Below are 24,293 nucleotides of genomic sequence, written 5' to 3' on the forward strand. Positions count from 1 at the left end.
TTTCGTGAGGGCTCAGGAAAGACATCCTCATGTTAAGGTAGTCTCCTGAGTAATCTTGAAGCAAGGCTTCTCTGAGGATGGGAGCAAAATTAAAGAGGAAAAAAAAAGCCTCGAGAATAGTAGGAGTATAGAAATCATAGGCTTTTACGATGTAGCTTAGCTTCTAGTTGTAGAGCATATGGTGGGTATGTCTGCTTCCCCAAGTCTAGAGCCAGATGCTGTTTCTCCTTATCTGCCTTATCTTATTGTGGCTCCTGTTCACTGGCTGACATTCTCAGCCAGTGGGTTCCACTGGAGAGATGTCAGAAACTACAATTTCCATTGAAGAGAGACATCAATGATGGAAGATTGGAACAGAATTTAAAAACCATGCTTCACTATATACCTCAAACAGTTCGTTTAGATTTTTCAACATTGTAAAACGTAAACCCAAAATAGATTGAAATTAGATACTTATTCTTGGTTTGGGGGGGGGTTGGTAATTTTAACAAACCTTATAAGTTTAATCAGCATTTTAGCTGTTAATGGCTTTTATTTTTGAATGTCAGGTTTATTGAGGTGTAATTTTTTACCTATAATTTTTTACCTATAATTTACATATAATAAACGTAACCCGTTTTAGTGTTAAGTGTTATGAGTTTTGGTAAATGCACACAATCATGTAACTACCATCAAAATAAAAAAATAGAACTTCATCATCCCCAATAATTCCTTTGTGCCATTTTAAAATACACTGCTTCTTAAACCCTGGCATGGTTCTGTTTCCCACTTTACCTCTTCCCTTAAACACACAAGCTGAGCAAATATGTATCTTTCTAAAATATTGCCTTTTCCTTCATTCATACTTCTCCCAAGGAAGAGGTCAGCCTAGTTTCACCCTCAGCTGGTCTTTCTCTTAACCTTTATCCACCCACCCACACCTGTACCTTAATCTTCTGTAAAGATTTTTATAGCTTCTGGCCTTTCCCACTTCCCTACCTTCATTCTTCCAGAGCTGCTCCAGCAATGTGAATTACATAATTAAACTAACAGTGTATTCTACACTGCTTTAATGACTGACTATTTAGTATCACAGAGTTTAAAGCTAGTATACAGCATAAACAGGATGACGTTAAGAGGCTTCATTTTTATTTTTTAGGGAATTTGGGATTGTCACATTTACTTTAAGGCATTTTTTGTCCACAGACTAACAGGAGGGTGGGATTATACGAAACATACAAGTCTGATTTTAGTAAAGAACAGTCCTAGTCAATAAGCTGGTTAGGTTGGATTTTGAACCTCTTATCTCTTCTATTAAAACGTTTTTTCCAGTTCCCTGGGTTATCTACCGTTGTCTTTTCTAATCCATGCTGAAGTGGAAAGTTCTTTGAAAACTACCATTTTAGCTGATAAGGATATGGGCCAAAATGCCCCACAAGGTTAACTACTACTTTATAACTTCAGCTGACTTCTATAAAAAGGCTTATGAATATAGACCTTTTTGTAGTGTTTGACTTTTTCTTTTACTATCTGCATATATTACTTTTTTCAAGTTTTTATTTAAATTCCGGTTAACATACAGTGTAATATTAGTTTCAGGTATAGAATTTAGTGATTCATCACTTACATACAACACCCAGTGTTCATCATAACAGGTGCCCTCCTTAATACCCATCACCCATTTAACCCATTGCACTGCTCATCTCCCCTCCAGTAACCCTCAGTTTGTTCTTTATAGTTGAGTCTGTTCTCTGGTTTGCCTCTCTCTTTCTCTGCCCCCCCCCCCACCATGTTCATCTGTTTTGTTTCTTAAATTCCACATGACTGAAATCATACGGTTATCTTTCTCTGACAGACTTATTTCACTTAGCATAATACTCCCTAGCTCCACCCACATTGTTGCAAATGGCAAGATTTCATTCTTTTTGATGGCTGAGTAGTATTCCACACACACACACACACACACACACACACACACACACATACACACCATATCTTCTTTGTTCATTCTTCAGCCAATGGGCATTTGGGCTCTTTCCATAATTTGGGTATTGTTGATAATGCTGCTATAAATATTGGGGTGCATGTACTTTACTGATACTTTGAATCAGTATTTATTATATCCTTTAGGTAAATACCTAGTAGTACAGTTGCTGGGTCATAGGGTCGTTCTATTTTTAACTTTTTGAGGAACCTCCATACTGTTTTCCAGAGTGGCTGTAATAGTTTGCATTTCCACCAACAGTATAAGAGGGTTCCCCTTTCTCTGCATCCTTACCAACATTTGTTGTTTCCTGTGTTGTTAATTTTAGCCATTCTGACTGGTGTGTGGTGGTATCTCTTTGTAGTTTTGATTCGTATTTCCCTGATGGTGAGTGATGTTGACCATCTTTCCATGCGTGTGTTTGCCATCTGTATGTCTCCTTTGGAAAAATGTCTATTCGTATCTTCTACCCATTTTTTAAGTGGGTTATTTGTTTTTTGGGTTATTGAGTTTTATAAGTTCTTTATATATTTTGGATATTAAACTAACCCTTTATCAGATGTCATTTGCAAATATCTTCCCCCATTCTGAAGTTGCCTTTTAGTTTTATTTCCTTTGTTGTGCAGAAGTATTTTATCTTGATGAACTCCCAGTAGTTTATTTTTGCTTTTGTTTCCCTTGCCTCAGGAGACATATCTAGCAAGAAGTTGCTACAGCTGATGTCAAAGAGGTTACTGCCTGTGTTCTCCTCTAGGATTTTGATAGATTCCTGTCTCACATTTAGGTCTTTCATCCATTTTGAATTTATTTTTATGTATGGTGTAAGAAAGTAGTCCAGTTTCATTCTTTTGCCCGTTGTTGTCCAATTTTCCCAACACCATTTGTTGAAGAGACTTCCTTTTTCTATTGGATATTCTTTCCTGCTTTAGCAAAGATTAGTTGACCATCTAATTATGGGTTCATTTTTGGGTTTTCTATTCTGTTCTCTTGATCTATGTGTCTGTTTTTGTGCCAGTACCATACTGTCTTAATGATTGCAACTTTGTAATATAACTTGAAGTCTGAAATTGTGATGCCTCCAGCTTTGCTTTTGTTTTTCAAGATTGCTTTGTCTATTTGGGGTCTTTTGTGGTTCCATACAAATTTTAGGATTATTTATTCTAGCTCTGAAAAAATGCTATTAATATTTTGATAGGGATTACATTAAATGTGTAGATTGCTTTGGGTCATATGGATGTTTTAACAATATTTGTTCTTCCAATTCATGAGCATGGAATGTCTTTCCATTTCTTTGTGTCATCTTCAGTTTCTTTCATCAGTGTTTTACAATTTTCAGAGTATAGGACTTTCACCTCTTTGGTTAAGATTATTCCTAGGTATCTTATGATTTTTGGTGCAATTGTAAACGGGATCGATTCCTTTGATTTCTCTTTCTGCAGCATCATTACTGGTATCTAGAAATGCAACAGATTTCTGTACATTGATTTTGTATCTTGCAACTTTACTGAATTTGTGTGTCAGTTCTAGCAATTTTTTTGGTGGAGTCTTTTGGGTTTTCTATATAGAGTATCATGTCATCTGCAAATACTGAAAGTTTGACCTCTTTCTTGTTGATTTGGATGCCTTTTATTTCTTTTTGTTGTCTGATTGCTGAGGCTAGGACTTCTTGTACTATGCTGAACAACATTGGTGAGAGTGGACATCCCTGTCTTGTTCCAGACATTAGAGGAAAAGCTATCAATTTCCTCATTGAGGATGATATCAGCTGTGGGTTTTTCATATATGGCCTTAATGATATTTAAGTATGATCCCTCTATCCCTACTTTCTTGAGGGATTTTATCATGAATGGATGTTGTACTTTGTCAGATGCTTTTTCTGCATCTGTCAAGAGGATCATATAGTTCTTATCATTTCTTTTATTAATGTGGTATAATATGTTGATTGATTTGCAAATATTGAACCACGCTTGCAGCTCAGGAATAAATCCCACTTGATTGTGGTGAATGTTTCTTTTAATGTACTGTTGGATTCGATTTGCTAGTATCTTGTTGAGAATTTTTGCAGCCATGTTCATCAGGGATATTTGTAGTTCTTTTTTAGTGGAGTCTTCATCTGGTTTTTGGAATTAGGGTAATGCTGGCTTCATAAAATGAGTTTGGAAGTTTTCCTTCCCTTTTTTGGGGGGAGGGGAATCGTTTGAGAAGAATGGGTATTAACTCTTTAAATGTTTGGCCCTGGACTTTTGTTTGTTGGAAGATTTTTGATTACTGATGAATTTCTTTCCTGGTTGTCGGTCTGTTCTGGTTTTCTATTTTTCCTGTTTCAGTTTTGGTAATTTATATGTTTCTATGAATTTATCCATTTTTTCCATATTGTCCGATTTGTTGGCATATAATTTTTCATAATATTCTCTTAAAATTCTATTTCTTGTTGTTTGTTATTTCTCCTCTCTATTTGTAATTTTATTTATTTGGGTCCTTTCTCTTTTCTTGTTAAGTCTGGCTAGGGATTATCAATTTTATTCATTTTTTCAAAGAACCAGCTCCCAGTTTCATTGATGTGTTCTTTTGTTTTTTTAGTTTCTATATTATTTATTTCTGCTCTGAGCTTTCTTATTTCTCTCTTTCTGCTGGCTTTAGGCTTCATTTGTTCTTTTTCTAGCTCCTTTTGGTGTGAGGGTTAGGTCGTTTGAGATATTTCTTGCTTCTTGAGATAGGCCTGTATTGCTATATACCTTTTTCTGAGGACTACTTTTGCTGCATCCCAGAGATTTTGGACCACTGTGTTTTCATTTTCATTTGTTTCCATGTATTTTTTTAAAAAGTTCTTCTTTGATTTCCTGGTTGGCCCATTCATTCCTTAATAGCATGTTCTTTAACCTCCATGTATTTGTGATCTTTCCAAATTTTTTCTTATGGTTGACTTCTACGTTCACAGCATTGTGGTCAGAAAAGATGCATGGTATGATTTTAATCTTTTTTGTACTGGTTGAGGCCTGATTTGTGACCTAGTATATGATCTGTTCAGGACAGTTTCCCATGTGCACTTGAAAAGAATGTGTATTCTGCTTTAGGATGAAATGTTCTGAATATATCTGTTAATTTTTATCTGGTCCAGTGTGTCATTCAAAGCCATTGTTTCCTTGTTGATTGTCTACTTCGATGATCTGTCCATTGATGTAAGTCAGGTGTGAAAGTCCCCTACTACTATTGTATTGTTATCAGTGAGCTTCTTTATATTTGTTATTGTTTTATATATTTGGGTGCTCCCACGTTGGGGGCATAAATATTTAAAATTGTTGGATCTTCTTGCTGGATAGTCCCCTTTATTATGATATCGTGTCCTTCTTCATCTCTTGTTACAGCCTTTGGTTTAAAATGTAGTTTGTCTGATAGAAGTGTTGCTATTCTGGCTTTCTTTTGACATCCATTTGCATGGTAAATGTTTCTTTATCCCTTCACTTTCAATCTGCAGGTGTCTTTAAGTCTAAAATGGGTCTCTTGTAGGCAGCATATAGATGGGTCTTGTTTTTTTATCCATTCTGACATCCTGTGTCTTTTGAGTGGAGCGTTTATTCCATTTACATTCAGAGTAATTATTGATATGTATTTGTTGCCATTTTATTATTTGTTTTGTCATTTCTGGAAATTTTTTCTCTTCCTTTCTAGTCTTAGTCACTTTTGGTCTTTCCCATTCAAAGAGTCCCCTTTAATATTTCTTGCAGGGCTGGTTTAGTCGTCATGAACTCCTTTTGTTTTTGTTTGTTTAGGAAACTGTCTTTCCTTCTATTCTGAACAATACCCTTGCTGGCTAGAGTATTCTTGGCTGCAGATTTTTCCCATTCAGTATGTTGAATATATCATGCCACTTTCTTGTGGCTTGCCAAGTTTCTGTGGAGAGTTTTGCTGCTAACCTTATGGCTCTTCCCTTGAGAGTTAGGAACTTCCTTTGTCTTGCTGCTTTTAGATTTTTCTTTATCACTATATTTTGCAAATTCAACTACAGTATGTCTTGGTGTTGGCCTGCTTTTGTTGATTTTGATGGAAGTTCTCTGTGCCTCCTGGATTTGGATATTTGTTTCCTTCCCCAGGTTAGGGAAGTTTTCAGCTGTAATTTCTTCAAATACACCTTCTGTCCCCTTTTCTTTCTCTTCTTCTGGGACTTCTATGATACAAATGTGACCACATTTTATGGAATCACTGAGTTCCCTAAGTCTACTCTTGTGATCTGTCATTCTTCTTCCTCCTTTGTTCAGCTATATTTTTCTATAATTCTATTGTCTATGTCACTTATTCATTCTTCTGCTCCTTCCATCCTTCCATTATATCCAGTCAGTTTCAAATCTCAGATATTGCATTTTTCATTTCTGCCTGATTGGGGTTTTTTTTTGTTTTGTCTTTTATTTTGTTTTGTTTTGTTTGTTTGTTTGTTTTAGCTCTTTTATCTCTGTGGTACGGGTTTCCCTGATAACTTCCATGCTTTTCTCAAGCCCACGGAATATCTTTATGATTGTTGCTTTAAATTCTGCATCAGGCATATTATACATATCTGTTTCGATTAGATCTCTGGCTGTGACCTTTTCTTGTTCTTTCTTTTGGGATGAATTCCTCCATCTTGGCATTTTGTCTAGGTCTGTATCTTTTTCTCTGTGTTAGAAATCCTATTATGCTTCCTGCTTCTGTGAATAATGGCTTTATGAAGAAGAGGTCATATAATGTCCAGGGCCTGGTGCTTCAGGAAGTGTCTCTGGTGCTGTGTGTTTTGGCTGCTCCATCCCTCAAGTCAGTTGTCTGTAGAGGCTCTTCTTGCCTGTAGAGGCTCTTCTTGCCTGTAGTGGACAGTGCTTGGACCTTGGCCAGAGTTTGGCAAGTTTTAACTAGGTGCGCTCTGGTCTGCTTATTAAATGAGACCTGATGCTATTTCCACTAGAACTGAAGCTTTGCAGAGCTCTATGGTTGGTAGTTGTGGTGTGTGCAGGGGTTTGTACTGGTCTTCTGGGGAAGCAGCCTGCTGTACTGGTCCTTAAGCACACCTGCCTGAAAAAAGCAATACCAGCAGAGCACAGGGGAATGGAACCTAGTGTAAGCAGGTTAGGCAGCCAGTATTGGTGCTGTGCTGTTTACTGAAGTTGGTTTATGCTGAGGAGCAGGGGAGAAAAATGGTGCCAGCCAGCTCCTTTGTCCCTGGAGAGGGAAGTCCGTGCTTGTTGCTCTCAGGGAAACCCTCCTGGAAGAGCGAATAACTGAATAATTTCCCCTTGTGCATCACAGGTGTTTTTCAGATTGCTGTTTTCGCAGTGTCTGTCTCTGGGTTGCTTGCTGCCTGGAGCAACACAGAACACTTTGGGCTCTATTGCAGCCAAGCCTGCTGACTTTTAAAACTCCACACTTTAGGAACCTGATGTGGTGGGGACCTGCGTTGGTCTTCTGGGTGAGGGTCTTGCCGTGCTGGGACCAATGCACGTTTGACCCAGAAGGGTAATTGTGCCAGAGTGCAGGGGTGTGGGATTTGTGGCAAAGCAGGCTAAACAGCCAGTATCCGGCTTAGCCACCTTCAGCACTGTCTCTGTGCCTGTGCTGAGGGGTGAAGGAGTAAAATGGTATCTGCGGGCTCCTTTGTCCCCAGAGAGGCAGTGCCACCTCTCACAGATGCACTTCAAGAAGAGAGAACAGTCTTCCCACCATGCATCCTAGGAGATCCTCAGATCACACAGTATGCCCCAGGGTTGATTGCCTGCCTTCTCTCTAGGAGTAGGGCAGTGGCCTTAAGTCGCTATCCCAGCCAAGGCCATGAACCTCCAAAACTCTACTCTTTGAGCCCTGCTGGTTGCAAAACACAAAAATCAGAAAATCAGCCCCTCTTGTTTTCCCAGCCAATGGTTTTGGGGAAGTGTTCTCCTGGTGCATTCCGTGGTGCATTCCACTCTCTCGCCTTTCTCTGCAACAAGTCCCTCCTATCTGCAGCACCTGAGATCCCTTTCTTCCCTAAACAATGTCTCCGTGCTTCCTACCTTCCTTGATGTGGTCTTTTCCCTCCCTGTAGTTGCCCAATTTGTTCTACAGTCCTCAGGTCAATTTTTTTGGTACCCAGAATGAATTGATAGCTAGCTGTGTGTGAGTGACAAGGCAAGCCTAGGGTCCTCCTAATACACCACCCTCTTAGCTCCCCCTGCCTATATATATTACTTTTGCCCTTTGCAGTTAAAAAATACCCCAAAGTCTTGAAACTTCCTAGAATTTCTAAAAAAAATTGTAGATTACAGTAAGTTTTAGTTGGCATCTTCTCTTCGTAGTTACCTCCTACTTCATGGGATCACTTGCTATCTGTAACTACCCTTTTGTTTGTTTGTTTCTTGTTATTGTCATTTGAGTTTTCTGCTAATTCTTTTATTGTAATCTCTTTACTGGGTTTTAAAGTACACAACTGCAATGAGAGTATTACCATTTTACATCTCTTCAGCATTTTGGAAATTGCTACAGGTTTTAGTGGAAGGTCAGTAGGTATGGGACTTCAAGAGGCAAAGATAGCAAAACTAAAAAACAATGCTATAAGTAAATACATAGGAATTGAATAACTGAGAAGTGACTTATAATATGTGTTTTAAATAACTTTTTAATTTTAGGACAGTTTGATTTATAGAAAAGTTGCAAAGAAACACTGTGTTTTTAACTAGAAACATTATATAGCTATCCAAGCTGGGTTTTGTTACCTATATACTATTTTTAAACTTCCTGCTGAGTCAAAAGAAGCACAAAATAATTGCTGAAAGTGCTGATGGAATTTTTATCCCAAGCTTAAAATGGAAAATAAATAAAAGATAGCTGAGAAGAAACATGGAAATGCCAGAAGAGTACCTATGACTAGACTGAATGTGGAAAATGGTGGAAGTAAACCATTAAACAAAGATTTCTATTTATAGATGGGCATGTTTAAGATAAGTGTCTTCATTGTACATAGTCCTAAAGCCTTCAGGAGATTGGAAAGTTTTCTGTTCTTTCTAAAGAGCATGAAAGAAACACCAACCCAAAAGTTTTTGTTTTTTAATGAATCAAACCCTTAAGCATTTTTCATTTAAAAATATTCATAAAAACCTATATATGCAAAGCTCTATATGGCTAATATTTATCATCAGTGTTGGGTGCTTATATGTCACATGTTGTACTGAATCCTTTATGTTTGTGATCTCATTTAATATTCACAATAGACCTGGAAGACCGGCCACTATTCTCATTTTACAAAAGAGGAAACAAGTTTAGAGTTAGTAACTTGCCTAAGAGGAAGAACCCTGATGTGAACCAGGTAGTCCAAAAACCTGGTTCTTTGGTATCCTTTAGTTACAGTAATAGAGCTCTTCAGGAAGTATAGAGTCTCCAGAGCACAGAATGTCTGTATCTTCAGAGCATAGAATATGGTGTTATGTGCTTATCAATAATGCAATAGCAATATTAAAATAATAGTAGCAAGAATAGCAATAGAAATAATAATGGCAAACATTTATTCAGCACTAACATGCCAACCATGTTCTCAGCTCTTTACATGATCCTCACACAACTCTGGAGCTCACTATTATCTTTGTTTCACAGTGGAAAACTCCTGGAGAGTAAGAGGGATTGAATTGTCCACACAACTTTACTTAGCTAATGAGTGAGTGGCAGAACCAAAATTTGGTCCACATTTGTCCGAGCTTAGACCCTTAAGCACTACGGTGTGTTATTGAACAATGACCAGTTGCCATCAATGAAAGACCTGAAAGTCTTTAAAGCTTAGTTTTCCCATCATTTTTCCAGTCCTTGAGTAGAACTGTTGAGTAGGTTCCACTCCTTTCCTTAGAGTTTAAAGTACCTTCACTTCTCTTTGAGGTTCTCCCAGCAACACATTTAACAAATACTTTTTGAAGAGCGGTGTGGTGGACATTGATCCAGGCACTGGCATACAAGTGAACAAGATGGACAAGGGCCTAACACTCATTGAACTTCATTCTAGTGGGAGAGAGAAAATATAAATGCATACATAAGTGAGATAATGTAAGGATTAACTTCCTATTGCTGCTTTCCTGGCCCAGGCTTATCCTTAGCAGTCACATCTCCCTGGCCGAAGTCTTTGTCTGGTTTACCTGTCGCACCAAATGAGGCTATGAAAGGCTCTTTTATTCATTACTTTTATTACACAAATTTATCAAACATGTACTATTTTAAGTATTGGAAGTAAAAAAATAAAGACAGTCACTTCTTTTAAAGAGGTTACAATTTTGTCCAATGCTTCCCAACCTCTCCTGTATAGTGATATACCTAAAAAATTAATGGGATAAATACAAGGGGTTCTTTATCTGGGAGGGGGGCACTTTTGCTACCTCAGGTTCTGCCCAACTGCCTTGAGGGCTAAGGAAATCAACAACACAGGCATGCAGTAGTAAATTGGTTTGGAATTTTTGATTTAGTGGGGAGATGTTGGCACAAAGATAGGTTTATAGTACAGTGGGATAATGTCCATAAGGGTAGTTCTTTTTTTTTTTTTTTTTTAGGTGTGATCTTTATTTATTTATTTATTTTTTTTTTTAAATGATTTTTTATTATATTATGTTAGTCACCATACAGTACATCCCCGGTTTCCGATGTAAGGCTCGATGATTCATTAGTTGTGTATAACACCCAGTGCACCATGCAATACGTGCCCTCCTTACTACCCATCACCGGCCTGTCCCATTCCCCCACCCCCCTCCCCTCTGAAGCCCTCAGTTTGTTTCTCAGAGTCCTTTGTTTTTAAATTTTTTTCCCTTTCCAACTATTTACTTATTTCAGAAATTCTTTTTTTTTAATAAATTTTCATTTCTACATTTACATTTTATTTTATTTTTTCCTTTTTGGCTTCCTTTCATGTATTCAACTGTGTGTGTGTGTGTGTGTGTGTGTGTGTGTGTGCGCCTCCAAAACCTTTGGGTTGCAGCAAAGGCAGTCCTAAGAGGGAAGTATATAGCAATACAAGCCTTTCTCAAGAAACAAGAAAAGTCTCAAATATACAACCTAACGTTATACCTTATGGGGCTAGAGAAAGAAGAGCAAATAAAGTCTAAATCCATCAGGAGAGGAAAAATAATAAAGATTAGAGCAGAAATCAGTGTAATAGAAACCAAAAGAACAGTAGAACAGATTAACAAAACTAGGAGCTGGTTCTTTGAAAGAATTAACAGGCTTGATAAACTCCTAGACAGACTTATCCAAAAAAAAAAAAAAAAAAAGAGAGAGAGAGGACCCAAATAAAATCATAAATGAAAGAGGAGAGATCACAACCAACACAAAAGAAATACAAATAATTATAAGAACATATCATGAGCTACTGTATGCCAACAAATTAGGCAATCTGGAAGAAATGATGCATTCCTAGAGATGTATAAACTACCAAAACTGAACCAGGAAGAAATAGAAAACCTGAATAGACTCGTAACCAGCAAAGAAATTGAATCAGTAATCAAAAATCTCCCAAAAAACAAGAGTCCAGGACCAGATGGCCTCCCAGCAGAATTCTGCCAAACAGTTAAAGAAGAATTAATACCTATTCTTCTGAAACTGTTTCAAAAAATAGAAATAGAAGGAAAACTTCCAAACTCTTTCTGTGAGGCCAGCATTACATTGATAGCAAAACCAGACAACCACCCCACCAAAAAGGAGAATTAAGTCCAATATCGCTGATGAACATGGATGCAAAAATTCTCACCAAGATACTAGCCGATAGGCTCCAATAGTACATTAAAAGGATTATTCAGCACCAAGTGGGATTTATTCCTGGGCTGCAGGGGTGGTTCAACATCCACAAATCAATCAATGTGATACACTACATTAATAAAAGAAAGCACAAGAATCATATCCTTTCAAATGCAGAAAAAGCATTTGACAAAATACAGCATCCTTACTTAATTAAAACTCTCCACCACGTAGGGATAGAGGGAACATACCTCAATATCATAAAAGGCATATATGAAAAACCCACAGCAAATATCATTCTCCGTGCAGAAAAGCTGCTTTCAGCTTTTCCCCTAAGGTCAGGAACACAACCAGGATGTCCACTCTTAACCACCGTTGTTCAGCATAATACTAGAAGTCCTAGCCTCAGCAATCAGACAACAAAAAGAAAAGGTATCCAAATCAGCAAAGAAATCAAACTCTCACTCTTCACAGATGACATGATACTGTATGTGGAAAACTCAAGAGACTCCATCCCAAAATTGCTAGAACTCATACAGGAATTCAGCAAAGTGACAGGATATAAAAATCAATGCACATAAATCAGTTGCATTTCTATACACTAATGATAAGACAGTAGAAAGAGAAATCAAGGAATCGATCCCCTTTACAGTTGCACCAAAAACCATACGATACCTAAGAATAAACCTAACCAAAGAGGTAAAGGATCTGTACTCTGAAAACTACAGAACACTTATGAAAGAAATTGAGGAAGACACAAAGAAATGGAAAAACATTCCATGCCCATGGATTGGAAGAAAAAATATTGTTCAAATGTCTGTCCTACCCAGAGCAATCTACACATTCAGTGAAATCCCTATCAAAATACCTTCAACTTTTTTCACAGAGCTGGAACAACTAATCCTAAAATTTGTATGGAACCAGAAAAGACCCTGAATAGCCAAAGGAAAGTTGAAAAAGAAAACCAAAGCTGGTGGCATCACAATTCTGGACTTCAAAGCTGCAGTCATCAAGACTGTATGGTACTGGCACAAAAACAGACACATAGATCAGTGGAACAGAATAGAGAACCCAGAAATGGACCCTCAACCCTATGGTCAATGGTCAACAAAGCAAGAAAGAATAGCCAATGGAAAAAAGACAGTCTCTTCAAGAAATGGTGTTGGGAAAATTGGACAGCCACATGTAGAAGAATGACACTGGACCATTCTCTTTCACCATACACAAAAATAAATTCAAAATGAAAAACCTAAATGTGAGACAGGAATCCATCAATATCCTAGAGGAGAACACAGGTAGCAACCTCTTTGACCTCCACCACAGCAACTTCTTGCTAGACACATCTCCAATGACAAGGGAAACAAAACCAAAAATGAACTATTGGGACTTTATCAAGATAAAAAGCTTTTGCACAGCAAAGGAAACAGTCGACAAAACCAAAAGGCAACCTTCAGAATGGGAGAAGATATTTGCAAGTGTCTTATCAGATAAAGAGCTAGTATTCAAGATCTATAAAGAACTTATCAAACTCAACACTCAGAAAACAAATAATCCACTCAAGAAATGGACAGAAGACATGAACAGACATTTCTTCAAAGAAGACATACAAATGGCCAACAGACACATGAAAAAATGCTTAATATCACTCGACATCAGGGAAATACAAATCAAAACCACAATGAGATACCACCTCACACCAGTCAGAATGGCTAAAATTAATGTTAGGAAACAACAAATGTTGGTGAGGATGCTGAGGAAGAGAACCCTCTTAAACTGTTGGTGGGAATGCAAGCTGGTGCAGCCACTCTGGAAAACAGTATGGAGGTTCCTCAAAAAGTTAAAAATAGATTTACCCTGCAACCCAGGAATTGGCACTACTAGGTATCTACCCAAAGGATATAAACATAGTGCTCCAAAGGGGCACATTGCATTCCAATGTTTATAGCAGCAATGTCCACAATAGCCAAACAATGGAAAGAGCCTAGATGTCCATGGACAGATGAATGGATAAAGAAGAGGTGGTATACACACACACACACACACACACACACACACACACACACACACGATGGAATATTACTCAGCCATCAAAAATATGAAATCATACCATTTACAACTATGTGGATGGAACTAGCGGGTATTAGGCTAAGCAAAATAAGCCAGTCAGGGCAAGACAATTATATGATTTCACTCATATCTGGAATTTGAGAAACAAAAGAGGAGCATAGGGGAAAGGAGGGGAAAAAATAAGATGAAATCAGAGAGGGAGACAAACCATAAGAGATTCTTAACTCTAGGAAACAAACAGGGTCACTGGAGGGGAGAGGATGGGGGAAGGGATAACTGGGTGGTGGGCATTAAGCAGGGCATGTGATATAATGAGCACTGAGTATTATAGGGAACTGATGAATCACTGAACTCCATCTCTGAAACTAATACACTATGTGTTAATTAATTGAATTTAAATTTAAAAATCCTGTAATGAATATATTTGAATTATTTTGAAGATTAACAAGAAATGGTATTTTTTTTCCAGAGGATATGAACTTTTCAAAGTTTCCTGTTACATATTTCAAATTGCCTTCCAGAAAGAGTATACCAGTTTGCTCCCATTCATACTAATTTATTGGTTCAACAGCAATTTTTTGAGGGTCAACTGTGTATTAGAAGACCATAAGACAAAGCCCTACCCTCATCTAGTTTCCAGTTTACAATCTAGTGGAGGAGTGGACAATAAAGGATATATAATGTAATTTCCAATAGTGATAAGTGACATGAAGAAAAATAAAGATGGGAAAGGGTACAGAGAATAAGCAGTAGAGGTACTAATTTAGATAGGGTAGGCAGAGGCAGGAAAGGCCTCTTTGAATTAATATTGAGTAAAGATCTGCATCTGTTTTATTGTCAGTTTTACTACTGATATTAAAACATTGAATATTGCTGTAAAAAATATTTGCTGATGAAGATGAAAAATCTTCAAATTTCTATTTGATTATTAGGTTGGATTTTTCCATTGGCTATTTGTATTGTTACCTGCAATATTTAATGTAGAATTATCCTTTTATTTGTAGTAATTGCTATAATCCTTATCTTTATATAACAAAAACGCATGGTATTTAAGTTTGGGCAACATGAGACTTAGGGGGCAAATAAATGACTTTTAGGATTCTGGCTCCTGGTAATAGTTCTTGCTGAGGTTTTTACTAAGACTGACATTAGTAACTGAGGTAGCAGATTGTATTGAAGGATACTGAGCATGAGTTATTGGGTTGATGCTGATGAGAGTTATTGTTTAAAGAACAGTGCTGGTGCCAAGATTTCTGACTTATTCTTTGAAAGGACCTGTTTGCTTACCCGCTGTTAAAATTTTTTTGCCTTTGGACATGAGGATTCAGTGAATGAATAGGACAGCTGATTCCCTCTACCACTGGAAAAATCGTCCACATGTTTTCCTGTCCACAGTTTTAGGTAATATTTACTTTAGAATAATTAAAAATAATTTTTAAAAACCTCAAAGATATAGGAGCTAATATTAATAGCTAGCAATATTAAAGTATGTCCTTGATTTGGTAGTTTTCCTTGTGTTTTTATAACTTAATAAGTAGAAGACAAAAGATCTTTCTTAGGAAATGTACTTTTCCAGGCTCAGTTTATAATGTTTATTATGTGATTGTTCATTCTGTTTGCTTACTTATCACAGAGGGATTGTTTTATAATTACTACACTAATATGGCCTATAAACATTTTTTAATGTTTTTTTATTATATTATGTTAGTCACCGTATAGTACATCCCTGGTTTCTGATGTAAAGTTCGATGATTCATTAGTTGCGTAGACTGGTGATGGGTAGTAAGGAGGGCACGTTTGCATGGTGCACTGGGTGTTCTACGCAACTATAAACATTTTTTATGCAAAGACTTAGATTTAGGTTTTCTTTATCAAACTTATATATAATGTATGCTGATCCAGTATTTTTTTCTTGAATTTAAATAATAGGTGTTTGTAATCAGGTTTCTAATTAGTGGTGAAACCACTTCTGTTTTAAATTTAGCATTTGAGTAGAAAAAAATTCCAGAGAAGAGATTTCATTTAATTTATTAATATTAATCTCTATTTGTTCCATTCATTTACTCATTTACTCAACAAATACGTGAGTGCCACCAATAAGCCTGACAGTTAAAGGTGACAGATATGGTGGTGGGAGCACCACATGGCAGTTCCTGTCGTTGTGGAGTTTACAGTCATGGACACGTATGGAGGACTGAATGGACAGTGTGGAGACAGTGTAATAATTGCTATAATAGAAGCTGGTAGTACTTAAAGCTGGAAGTAGGGTTGTGCCAGATCCACTCCTGGGGGTATGAGGGTCATAAAAGGCTTCTAAAGGAAGTGATATTTTTGCTTTGTGGTCCTTAGACACCTTGATGGGGCATACATGTGTGCCCACATATAAACACCCACATAGAACACTTTAAAAATTTTTAATGCTTTTAATTATAAAACACACATAAAATATACCATTTATCTTGATCATTTTTAAAAATCTTTGTTTAATCTTGATCATTTCTAAGTGTATGCCTCAGCAGTGTTAAGTATATTCACATGATTGTGCAAACAATCTCCACAACTTTTTTATCTTGTAAAACTGAAATTCTATACACATTAAACAGTAACACCCATTCTTTCTGTCCCGCAGCTCATGGCAACCACCATTTTGTTTCCTGTCTCTATAAATTTAACTACTCTAACTACTTCTTATAAGTGGCAAAAGACTTTTTTAATCTTAGGTTTTCTTTCTTTTGTTTTGAAAATTGCCTGAGTTCTGCTACCAATGACGTATCCTTGCCTTTGCTTTGCCAGACAAATAGGAGATGCAAAAACCTGGGGGATTCTTATGTGGTAGTGTTCTTGCCAGTGGAAGCACAGAGCCAGCATAGCCTAAAGGAGAGCCTACCTCTCTGGCCATCCTGAGAAGCTGTCAGGCAGTATGGGGCCATTTTAGGAGAAGCAAAGTTTAAAAAAGCAGAAATATTATCAAAACTTGGATTTTTCTCACCTCAGAAGATTGTCTGAAACCAGGGTTTGGCAGACCCTTTCTGTAAAGGGCCAGATAGTAAATAGCTTAGACTTTGTTGGCTATACATTCTCTGTCATGACTACTCAGCTTAGCCACAGTAGCATGAAAGCAGCCATAGATGAGAGTAGCTGTGTTTCAGTAATAATTTATGAGAACAGGTGGCAGACCTAACTGTCCCAAAGGCTATAGTTTTTGACCCCTGTCTTAAACTAAGATTGCACATGACTGGAGAGAGACTTTTTGAGTGAGACCCATAGCTGGGAGATCATTAAGCTGGTTTGTGATTTGGAGCAGAAAGAAAAATTCAGTACCATATTTTATCAAATTTGTGCCATTGGGTATAAGTTGCACCTTTTGTGTACCACTGGGAAAGAAAAATAGTGCAACCAATTGATTGTAAGATCCAATTGAATATATGCTGCATCCTCGTCTCAGAAATGTTAAAATGTGGGGTGGGAGTAGAGAGTGTGTCTGGGTCACTGATGCGGTGATAATGCCAGTCAACGTTTGTGCTCTTACTGTGGGCCGTACACTTTGCCAGGCACTTCATGTGCAGTATCTCATTTCTCCTCATAACAAATCAATGAGGTAGATGAGAAAAGGCTTCGAGCAGCTAAATTACTTGCCATAATACACAGTGGAGTCTAAGATTCAGACCCAAGCGGCCTGGCATTAGAGCCTGTCCCATACAGCTTCATTCAGTTCTGTAGCAGTCTTTGTCAGATGTACTATTCACGCTGGAATTGTTGCAGTTTATTATAATGATTTGAATCAGGTCATGGAGGAAACAGCAGCTACATCATGTCCTTGCAATTTCAGACATTTCTCAGGGCAGCTAACTACTGGTTTTCATCCATTATGTGCCTACTTGTGCCCTAAGAGAAGAATTACTATGAATCCCTTCTGAAAATGTTTTTAAAATGATAAAGTTTCCAAGAAGCCAGGCAAAACTTGTGTTGGAAGAGAAGTCTTGGTGCTCTGTGTACGGATAACATCTGTGATGCCAACCAGCACTGCTAGTCCTGCTGCTGCAGAGGGGGGTGAGTGCCACAGCCACAGTGACTCTTCTTCTGCAGCTCTGAGCTTTGCATTGAAGATGGCGTGATCCTGCATGAGTGATGCAGACTTCACCAAAGATGACCTTATTGACTTTTGAAGACAAAGGAAATATTATGAGCCACTGAGTTCTCAGAGTCTTGGAGAATTTAGGTGTTTCTGTTACAAGCCTCCATTCAGCTGACAGAACAAGCTATGAGAACTTGCCTTGGAGAGTTGAGGTTTTCAGTACTTGTGATCATAAAAAAAAAAAAGTCAGAATAGAATGGCAATTAAAGATGTATGCATGTAACCTTCTAAAACTGTATCACAGTGTCAGCTTCTTATTCAAGCCAAACACAAGGCTTCTCATTGAAATTCAGTGGAGAGAATTAAAGTTTATTTTTTGCTTTATTTGCATATTAACTTTCATTGGGAAATATAGCATCTCCTATAAAGATTATTTTTATATTCAGTGAATGAAATTCCATAGGAGTGAGGTAAATTTATATGCAAAAAGTTTTGGGGTTTTTTTGAGGGGGTGGTATTTTCACTTTGCTGAACAAGTCCATGCCTGATAGCTCATAAAGCCTGAGAATTGCTGGTCTGAACTGAGATGTGGGGGATAAAGGAAAGACAACTGGTGAAGTGAAGTTGCATGAGGAGGAAAAATGCAACAGATGCAGGACATTAGAGAGCCCACTGCTCCATGTTCCTGGAGCACAGCATGTCAGGGAGAACAGGAGAGGAGAAAGTGCAAGGCACAAAGGGCCAAATCATCAAGCACCTTGCAAACCATGTCTTCCAGTTAGGATTAGAGTCAGCTACATTTAATAGTGAAACTCAGAATAACAAATCTAGAGAGAGGCAATCCAGAGCTAGTATGGCTGCACGGTGCTCATCAGGAACCTGGGCTTGTCTGTCTTGCCACTCTTGCCATCCTTAGCACATCTCCTCATGGTCCCAGTTGGCTACTTGAATGAACTCTAGTCAGCATGTCTCCATTCTAAACAGCAGGAAGGAGGAAGAAGGGCATGCCCCTGCACTTTCACAGAGACTTCCTGGAAATCTTTCACTTCCACTTAATCACAACTTTGGCACAAATAATTGCAAGGGAGGCTGGGAAATGTAATCTTTTATTTGGGACGGTGGTGTGCCCAGCTGAAAATCAGCGTTCTTAAGTAGAAAGGAAAAAATTATATTGGGGCAGGCAGCTAATAATCTCTGCCATGCCATGTCAGTGCTTTATTTTGTGAATGATGTAATAATGAGAGAAACATGTTCAGATGTTCCTTTCTAAAAGATTGCCACCTGCAAGGTGAAGGTGGATTGGAGAGACGTAAGGAGATCATGGAGGCCACCACTACGATAACACAGGTGAGCAGTAAGCAGGATGCTGACTGGAAGCAGGGACAGTTTCGTGAGACTCACAGGTCGTGGTCATTGATCAGATGTGAAGAGTCTCCTGGCTTAGCAGCTGGGTTTGTCTTGGTCCCATAGAGATAGGAGTGAATGAATGAAGCCACAAGATTAGAGCAGATTGCCTGGGAAGAGGAGGTCTACCTAGAATGGGTTTAAAAAGGAACAAGCAGAAAGAGGAGGAAAACAGAATGTGGTGTTTCAGAAGTCAAGGAGAAGAGAGCATGTCAAGACAGAAGCTGTGGTCAATTACATCAAATGCAGCTGAGCACGCAAGAGAAGAATTCATGTCACTGATAGGATTTCACAATTAAGAGGATGTAGATGACCTTGTTAAGAGCAGTTCACTGAGCTGTAGAGAAGACCAGATTGCAGTGGGTGAGTGAGGGACGGGAGGTGAGGAAGCAGAGGTGAGTGCAGCAACTTTTTCAGGAAGCCCTGCCTCCATGAAGAGGGAGAAGAAAGGGATGTGGGTGTAGAAAAGGATGAACGAGTGAATGCACTATTGTTTTCTTTCTTGGTTTTTAGATGGCAAGTGTTGAATATGTTCATGTCAATGGAAGGGAATAGAGAGGGAGAAGCTGCCAAAGAGACTGGATGATTGATGACATAGATTCTTGAGATGGGCACTGGCAGAGAGCTTGCCTACCAGGTCAGCCTCCCGTAACCAGAAGGAAGGGGGAATGGGGAGAAACGGAGATGCAGGAAGATTCTGAGCCTCTGGTGACAGAAGGTTGAGGGCATTCCCGTATATGATGGTGTTAGTTGCCCTATGCAATAGGGGTTGAGCTCATCTTGGTGACTGAGGGGCTAATTGGTGAGTTTGTTGGTGGACCATGTGATAATGTACATGATTTGCCAGTTTTTCCTTAGTGAAAAAAAAAAAAAAACCCTTTGGTTTAGGTAAGTGATTAATGTGTAGGAGCTTTCGGTTGACCCAGATTTGAGTCATTACCTTAGAGATGTGAATTGAAGAGATGATATGTGAAAGTGCCTGGCACTGAACTTGGCACACAGACACCATGCAGTAAGGGTTTTGCGAATAAGCTTACGTTCTTAGAATATTTCCTGTACCTATGGAGCATCATTCCAAACTTGTTTCACTACTTATGTAGTTCGTTTTCTTTCAGGCAAACTTGCTTTTGTTGAAAAAAAGATCTTTTGGATTGCAATAATCACACCCTTGTGAACCATAACAGGGCAGGTACTGTTAGCTTGTTTTGGGTATTTGGCACTGCCTCCAGGAATAGCACAAATATGCTACCAAGAACTGGGTTATACTACTGCTAATAGGAACAGTGTGTCCATGACTGTGTAATGAATTCAGCTTTTCTTCTAACTGGAAACTAAGTTGTGAACAGACTTGGCAAGGTACAGATCATGGTAGACCATTTTTAAAAGATCTTCTTAAAAATCCTTCAGAGTCTGCAGAAAACTAGATTGGCATCCTACAGGGAAGAATCTTAAGTCACGTTCTTTAGTACGTTGCCAACTACTTTCTTTTGTTCACTGCCCAGAGGAAGTTGGGTATTTGACCAGTTCTTTTCTCCCAGGAGAAGGGAGCATGAGTGGCCTAGCCTTCTGTTGTGCATCTTACAGGGAGCCTCATGGAGTTTGCTCCACTTCACTTGCCGTGGTTACTCTCCTGTGTGTTTTAGTTACAGTAGAGGTCATCTTCCAATTCTCTTCATGTCTGGGAGAAAGAGAAACAGGGTGACCAGTATTGAGAGCATAAAGATCGCTCTAGTGATTGACGGAAGTGATTAAGTCAGAATAACATCGAGGTCGTGTCCAGCAGTGCGTGGTACTCCCTGTCATCTCTGAACACCATCCATCTTTGCATGAGTAGATGTCTTTGTGCATTCTCCTGGGGCAGCTGAGAAGAGGAAAAGTGAGGGGCCGGTCTAAAACTGTCTCTGTGACTTAGGTGTGTGTCTGGTGTAACTTCAGCTGTTGCCAAGCAACTTTCTAACACAAATCCCCTTGGTTTGTTGAACTAAACTGAACTCTGTGGGATCCCTGGTGAGGGTGTGGACAGCATCACCAACAGAAAGAACTTGTGTTGGCACATAAGGTGGTTTATGTGATGGAAAACTGTGCTTACCGCCTAATTTAACCTGTAATAAACTTGAGACCAAGTGTCCTGGCTTTCTGGACTCGAATGATTGTACCTTTCTTTGCACATGTGTGTGTCTTTGTCTGTTTCTGTGAGTGGGGTGGATATAAGTCACGAAACGTAACTGATAAAAGCCCAATGAAGGCTTCCAGCAGTAACACTAACCTGACCATTCTGGACATCGCTCCCCTCGTCACAACTGTTACTTTGCACCTTGTGACTCTTCTTCCTTTTCCCTCCATAGTCTGCTAAGTCCTCTTCTTGTTGGCAATCAAGTTCCTCGGTGAGGCCTGTTTTTAATTAGCTGCTAAAGATTAGATATAGCAAGACCCGTGGTATTACTGAAAGCATCTCGAGAAGAACCGTGGCTCCTTGAACCTCTACATTTGTAGAGGTGCAGTGACTCCTTGCCCACTCAGCTTGGGGTGGAGGGTTCTAAATGTGGCATTTCACAGAGCGTTCTGGCCACTCAACTTGATGGTAAACAAGTCTTTCTACTTGTGAGTCGTCTGGGCTTGTGCCCGAAAGTCTTTATTAACTCAGTTTTGGAACTTGATGTTATGTATGAATCAGTTCATTTTATTTCATACCAAATATTTGAAAAGTAATTCAGAATTACATTTAAAATTTAAACTCAAGTTCTTAAGATACCAAGCCTGGGGAGATTCGACTTAAAACTAAAAGTATACTTGATATATCTTTTGGCTAAAAGTCAAATGGCTTAGTTTTAAAATCATTACGAGACCTGACAGCTTCTATCACTATCCTAGAACAGGGCTTGGGATACAAGAAAAAATTTATTTAGCCTCCATAGATTCAGTCATAAGGAATGATCTTGAAGTATTCTAATAGAATGCATGTTTTTAAGTTTGGTGTGAACAAAATGAACTTCTTCTTTAAATACTTTTCATGAACTTTATATTCTTTATGGTGTGTGGATCAAAGATGATTTACCTTGAATATATATGATTTGGGAGGGTTTTTTTTCTATTGGTGAAATTTTAGGCACAAGATGATATTTGTTTTTTAATTCATCTTCACAGGAAGCGAAAAATTCCTGCTAGTGTTTTTTCTTAAAGACTCATGCCCTAAAGGGAATTAAATAGCTAAAAATTAAACATGGTTCCTAAAACTCACTTTAATGCTATGCATGTTAGTATACCAAACATTTCTTTAAAGGCTAGAATTAAGATATAATCCAATATACATTATTTCCTTGATATTAGTATGTAAATCTGTATAAACATTTGTCAGTTCAAAAAGGAAATCGTATTCTTCCTAAAGATATCCTACATATTCAATTTTTATGTTTACCCTCAGTTTCCCAATTTAAATTTACCTGAAATATTTGCAAACGTTGTATACAAAAGAACAGCTTTTAAAATGTAGCAATTTTTACTCTTGTAGTAATCATTTATATTAGACTGGTAGAACATTCATGTTACATGAAATTTTTCACCCCAAGTTACATCTAGAATGTTTACCTTGATTTGAAACAGATTATTCAGATATTGATAGTTAATCCCAATGGTATGCCTTGTTTGAATTGGCTCATGTTGCTAAAATAGTAAGATGTGATAATACTCTTATGATGTACGAGTAAGTATGATAGTTCCAGGACTCCTGAGCTGGTGTTGAGGTATAGTGGTTGGTATTCAGCCTTCAAAAGGGTTAAGCTAAAGCTGAATACAGATTATTTGGTCAGATTCTGAGACCGAAGTTGAACATCAGTGTATCTTAGTAAAAAGCTTACTACTGTGCATTGTTGTATAAATGAAATGTTGATTACTAAAGACAAGAAAAAAATAGGTTTTAGCTCATCTTTTTATGTGTTTAGTCAAATGTCTTGTAATGTCAGTGCTATTAAAGTGAAAAAAGGTTACATTGAACAAAAAAGGATCCTGGCAGAGTTATATTAAAATGAAAAACATAAGGCTCCTGGGTGGCTCAGTCGGTTAAGCGTCTGCCTTCGGCTCAGGTCATGATCCTGGCGTCCTGGGATCCAGCCCTGCATCGGGCTCCTTGCTGAGCGGGGAGCCTGCTTCTCCCTCCTCCCCTCCCCCTGCTCATGCTCTCTCTCTCAAATAAATAAATATTTTTAAAAATTGAAAAACATTCTGATTCCTTAGTTGATTTTTTTAAATAGACCATCTAGAACTGCATATGCTGCTCGCCATGTGTGTTGATTTACATTAATATTAAACAAAATGAAAACTTTAGCTCCTTAGTTGCATTAGCCACATTTCAAGTACTCAACAGCCACATGTGGCCAGCACAAATAAGACATTTCCATAATTGTACAAAGTTCTGTTGGACAGCACTATGTCTAGAGAGTGACAGTGAAAAAAGTGCCATCCTGTTGATGTTTTGACTACATACTTAATTATGAAGAAATCTTTTTATATTGTTTATATTTCTGCAGTTTTTTCCTTGAAACGACAGGCTGCCTATCCCTTAGAGATACTAGGAAATTAAGAACACAGGTGTTGAATGATGTCTGAAACCCAAGTCTGTTCTGCATTGTTTTCACATGTATCTGAAGAGCAGCATTTTCTTACATTTGTACTTTTAGAACCATGGTTTTGCTCGTAGTAGTCTTTTCATAACCTTTCATTTTTTTAATTCAGAGTTAGGGTGTACTGTTCAATAAATTCAAATAGATTGTTTTCCAATTACTAAACTGAGACTTGAGAACTTGTATCCTGTCCACTTTTAGTATCTGCAAATGGAATATGAAGTTTTATAAGACTCAATTTGCCATAGATTTGTCAACCTGTAACCTGTATTCCAGTCCTTCATACCAATTCCCCTTTTCCCAGATACATTGCATACACGTGAATAAACTTTAAAAATGGACCTTTTCCTGGAAAAATCTGCATTAATTTGGAATATTCTCAGACCTATAAGCCACTTTTTAAAAAGAATGCTGAATGATTCTTGAGGACATTATGCAAAGTGAAATAAGTCAGTCACAAACACTGTGT

The 24,293-nt window shown here is 38.0% G+C and overlaps 2 protein-coding genes across 9 annotated transcripts in view; one reads left to right on the plus strand and one right to left on the minus strand.

Annotated features, from left to right (window-relative positions):
• Positions 1-24,293, plus strand: part of UGP2 (UDP-glucose pyrophosphorylase 2) — a 63,798-nt gene that overhangs the window by 24,534 nt on the left and 14,971 nt on the right. The window lies entirely within an intron of this gene.
• VPS54 (VPS54 subunit of GARP complex) overlaps positions 1-24,293 on the minus strand; it is a 138,110-nt gene that overhangs the window by 14,023 nt on the left and 99,794 nt on the right. Inside the window, exon 23 of one of the 2 annotated variants that reach the window (XM_048222496.2) lies at positions 4,588-9,943. The exons of the other annotated variant lie outside the window; for it this stretch is intronic. Coding sequence (XP_048078453.1) covers positions 9,922-9,943 — 22 coding nt within the window. The 3' untranslated portion in view covers positions 4,588-9,921. Of the gene's footprint in view, positions 1-4,587; positions 9,944-24,293 lie in introns of those variants that run through there. 2 annotated transcript variants of the gene reach the window in all.

Source organism: Ursus arctos, unplaced genomic scaffold (genome assembly GCF_023065955.2).
Source record: "Ursus arctos isolate Adak ecotype North America unplaced genomic scaffold, UrsArc2.0 scaffold_8, whole genome shotgun sequence".
Lineage (NCBI taxonomy): Eukaryota > Metazoa > Chordata > Mammalia > Carnivora > Ursidae > Ursus > Ursus arctos.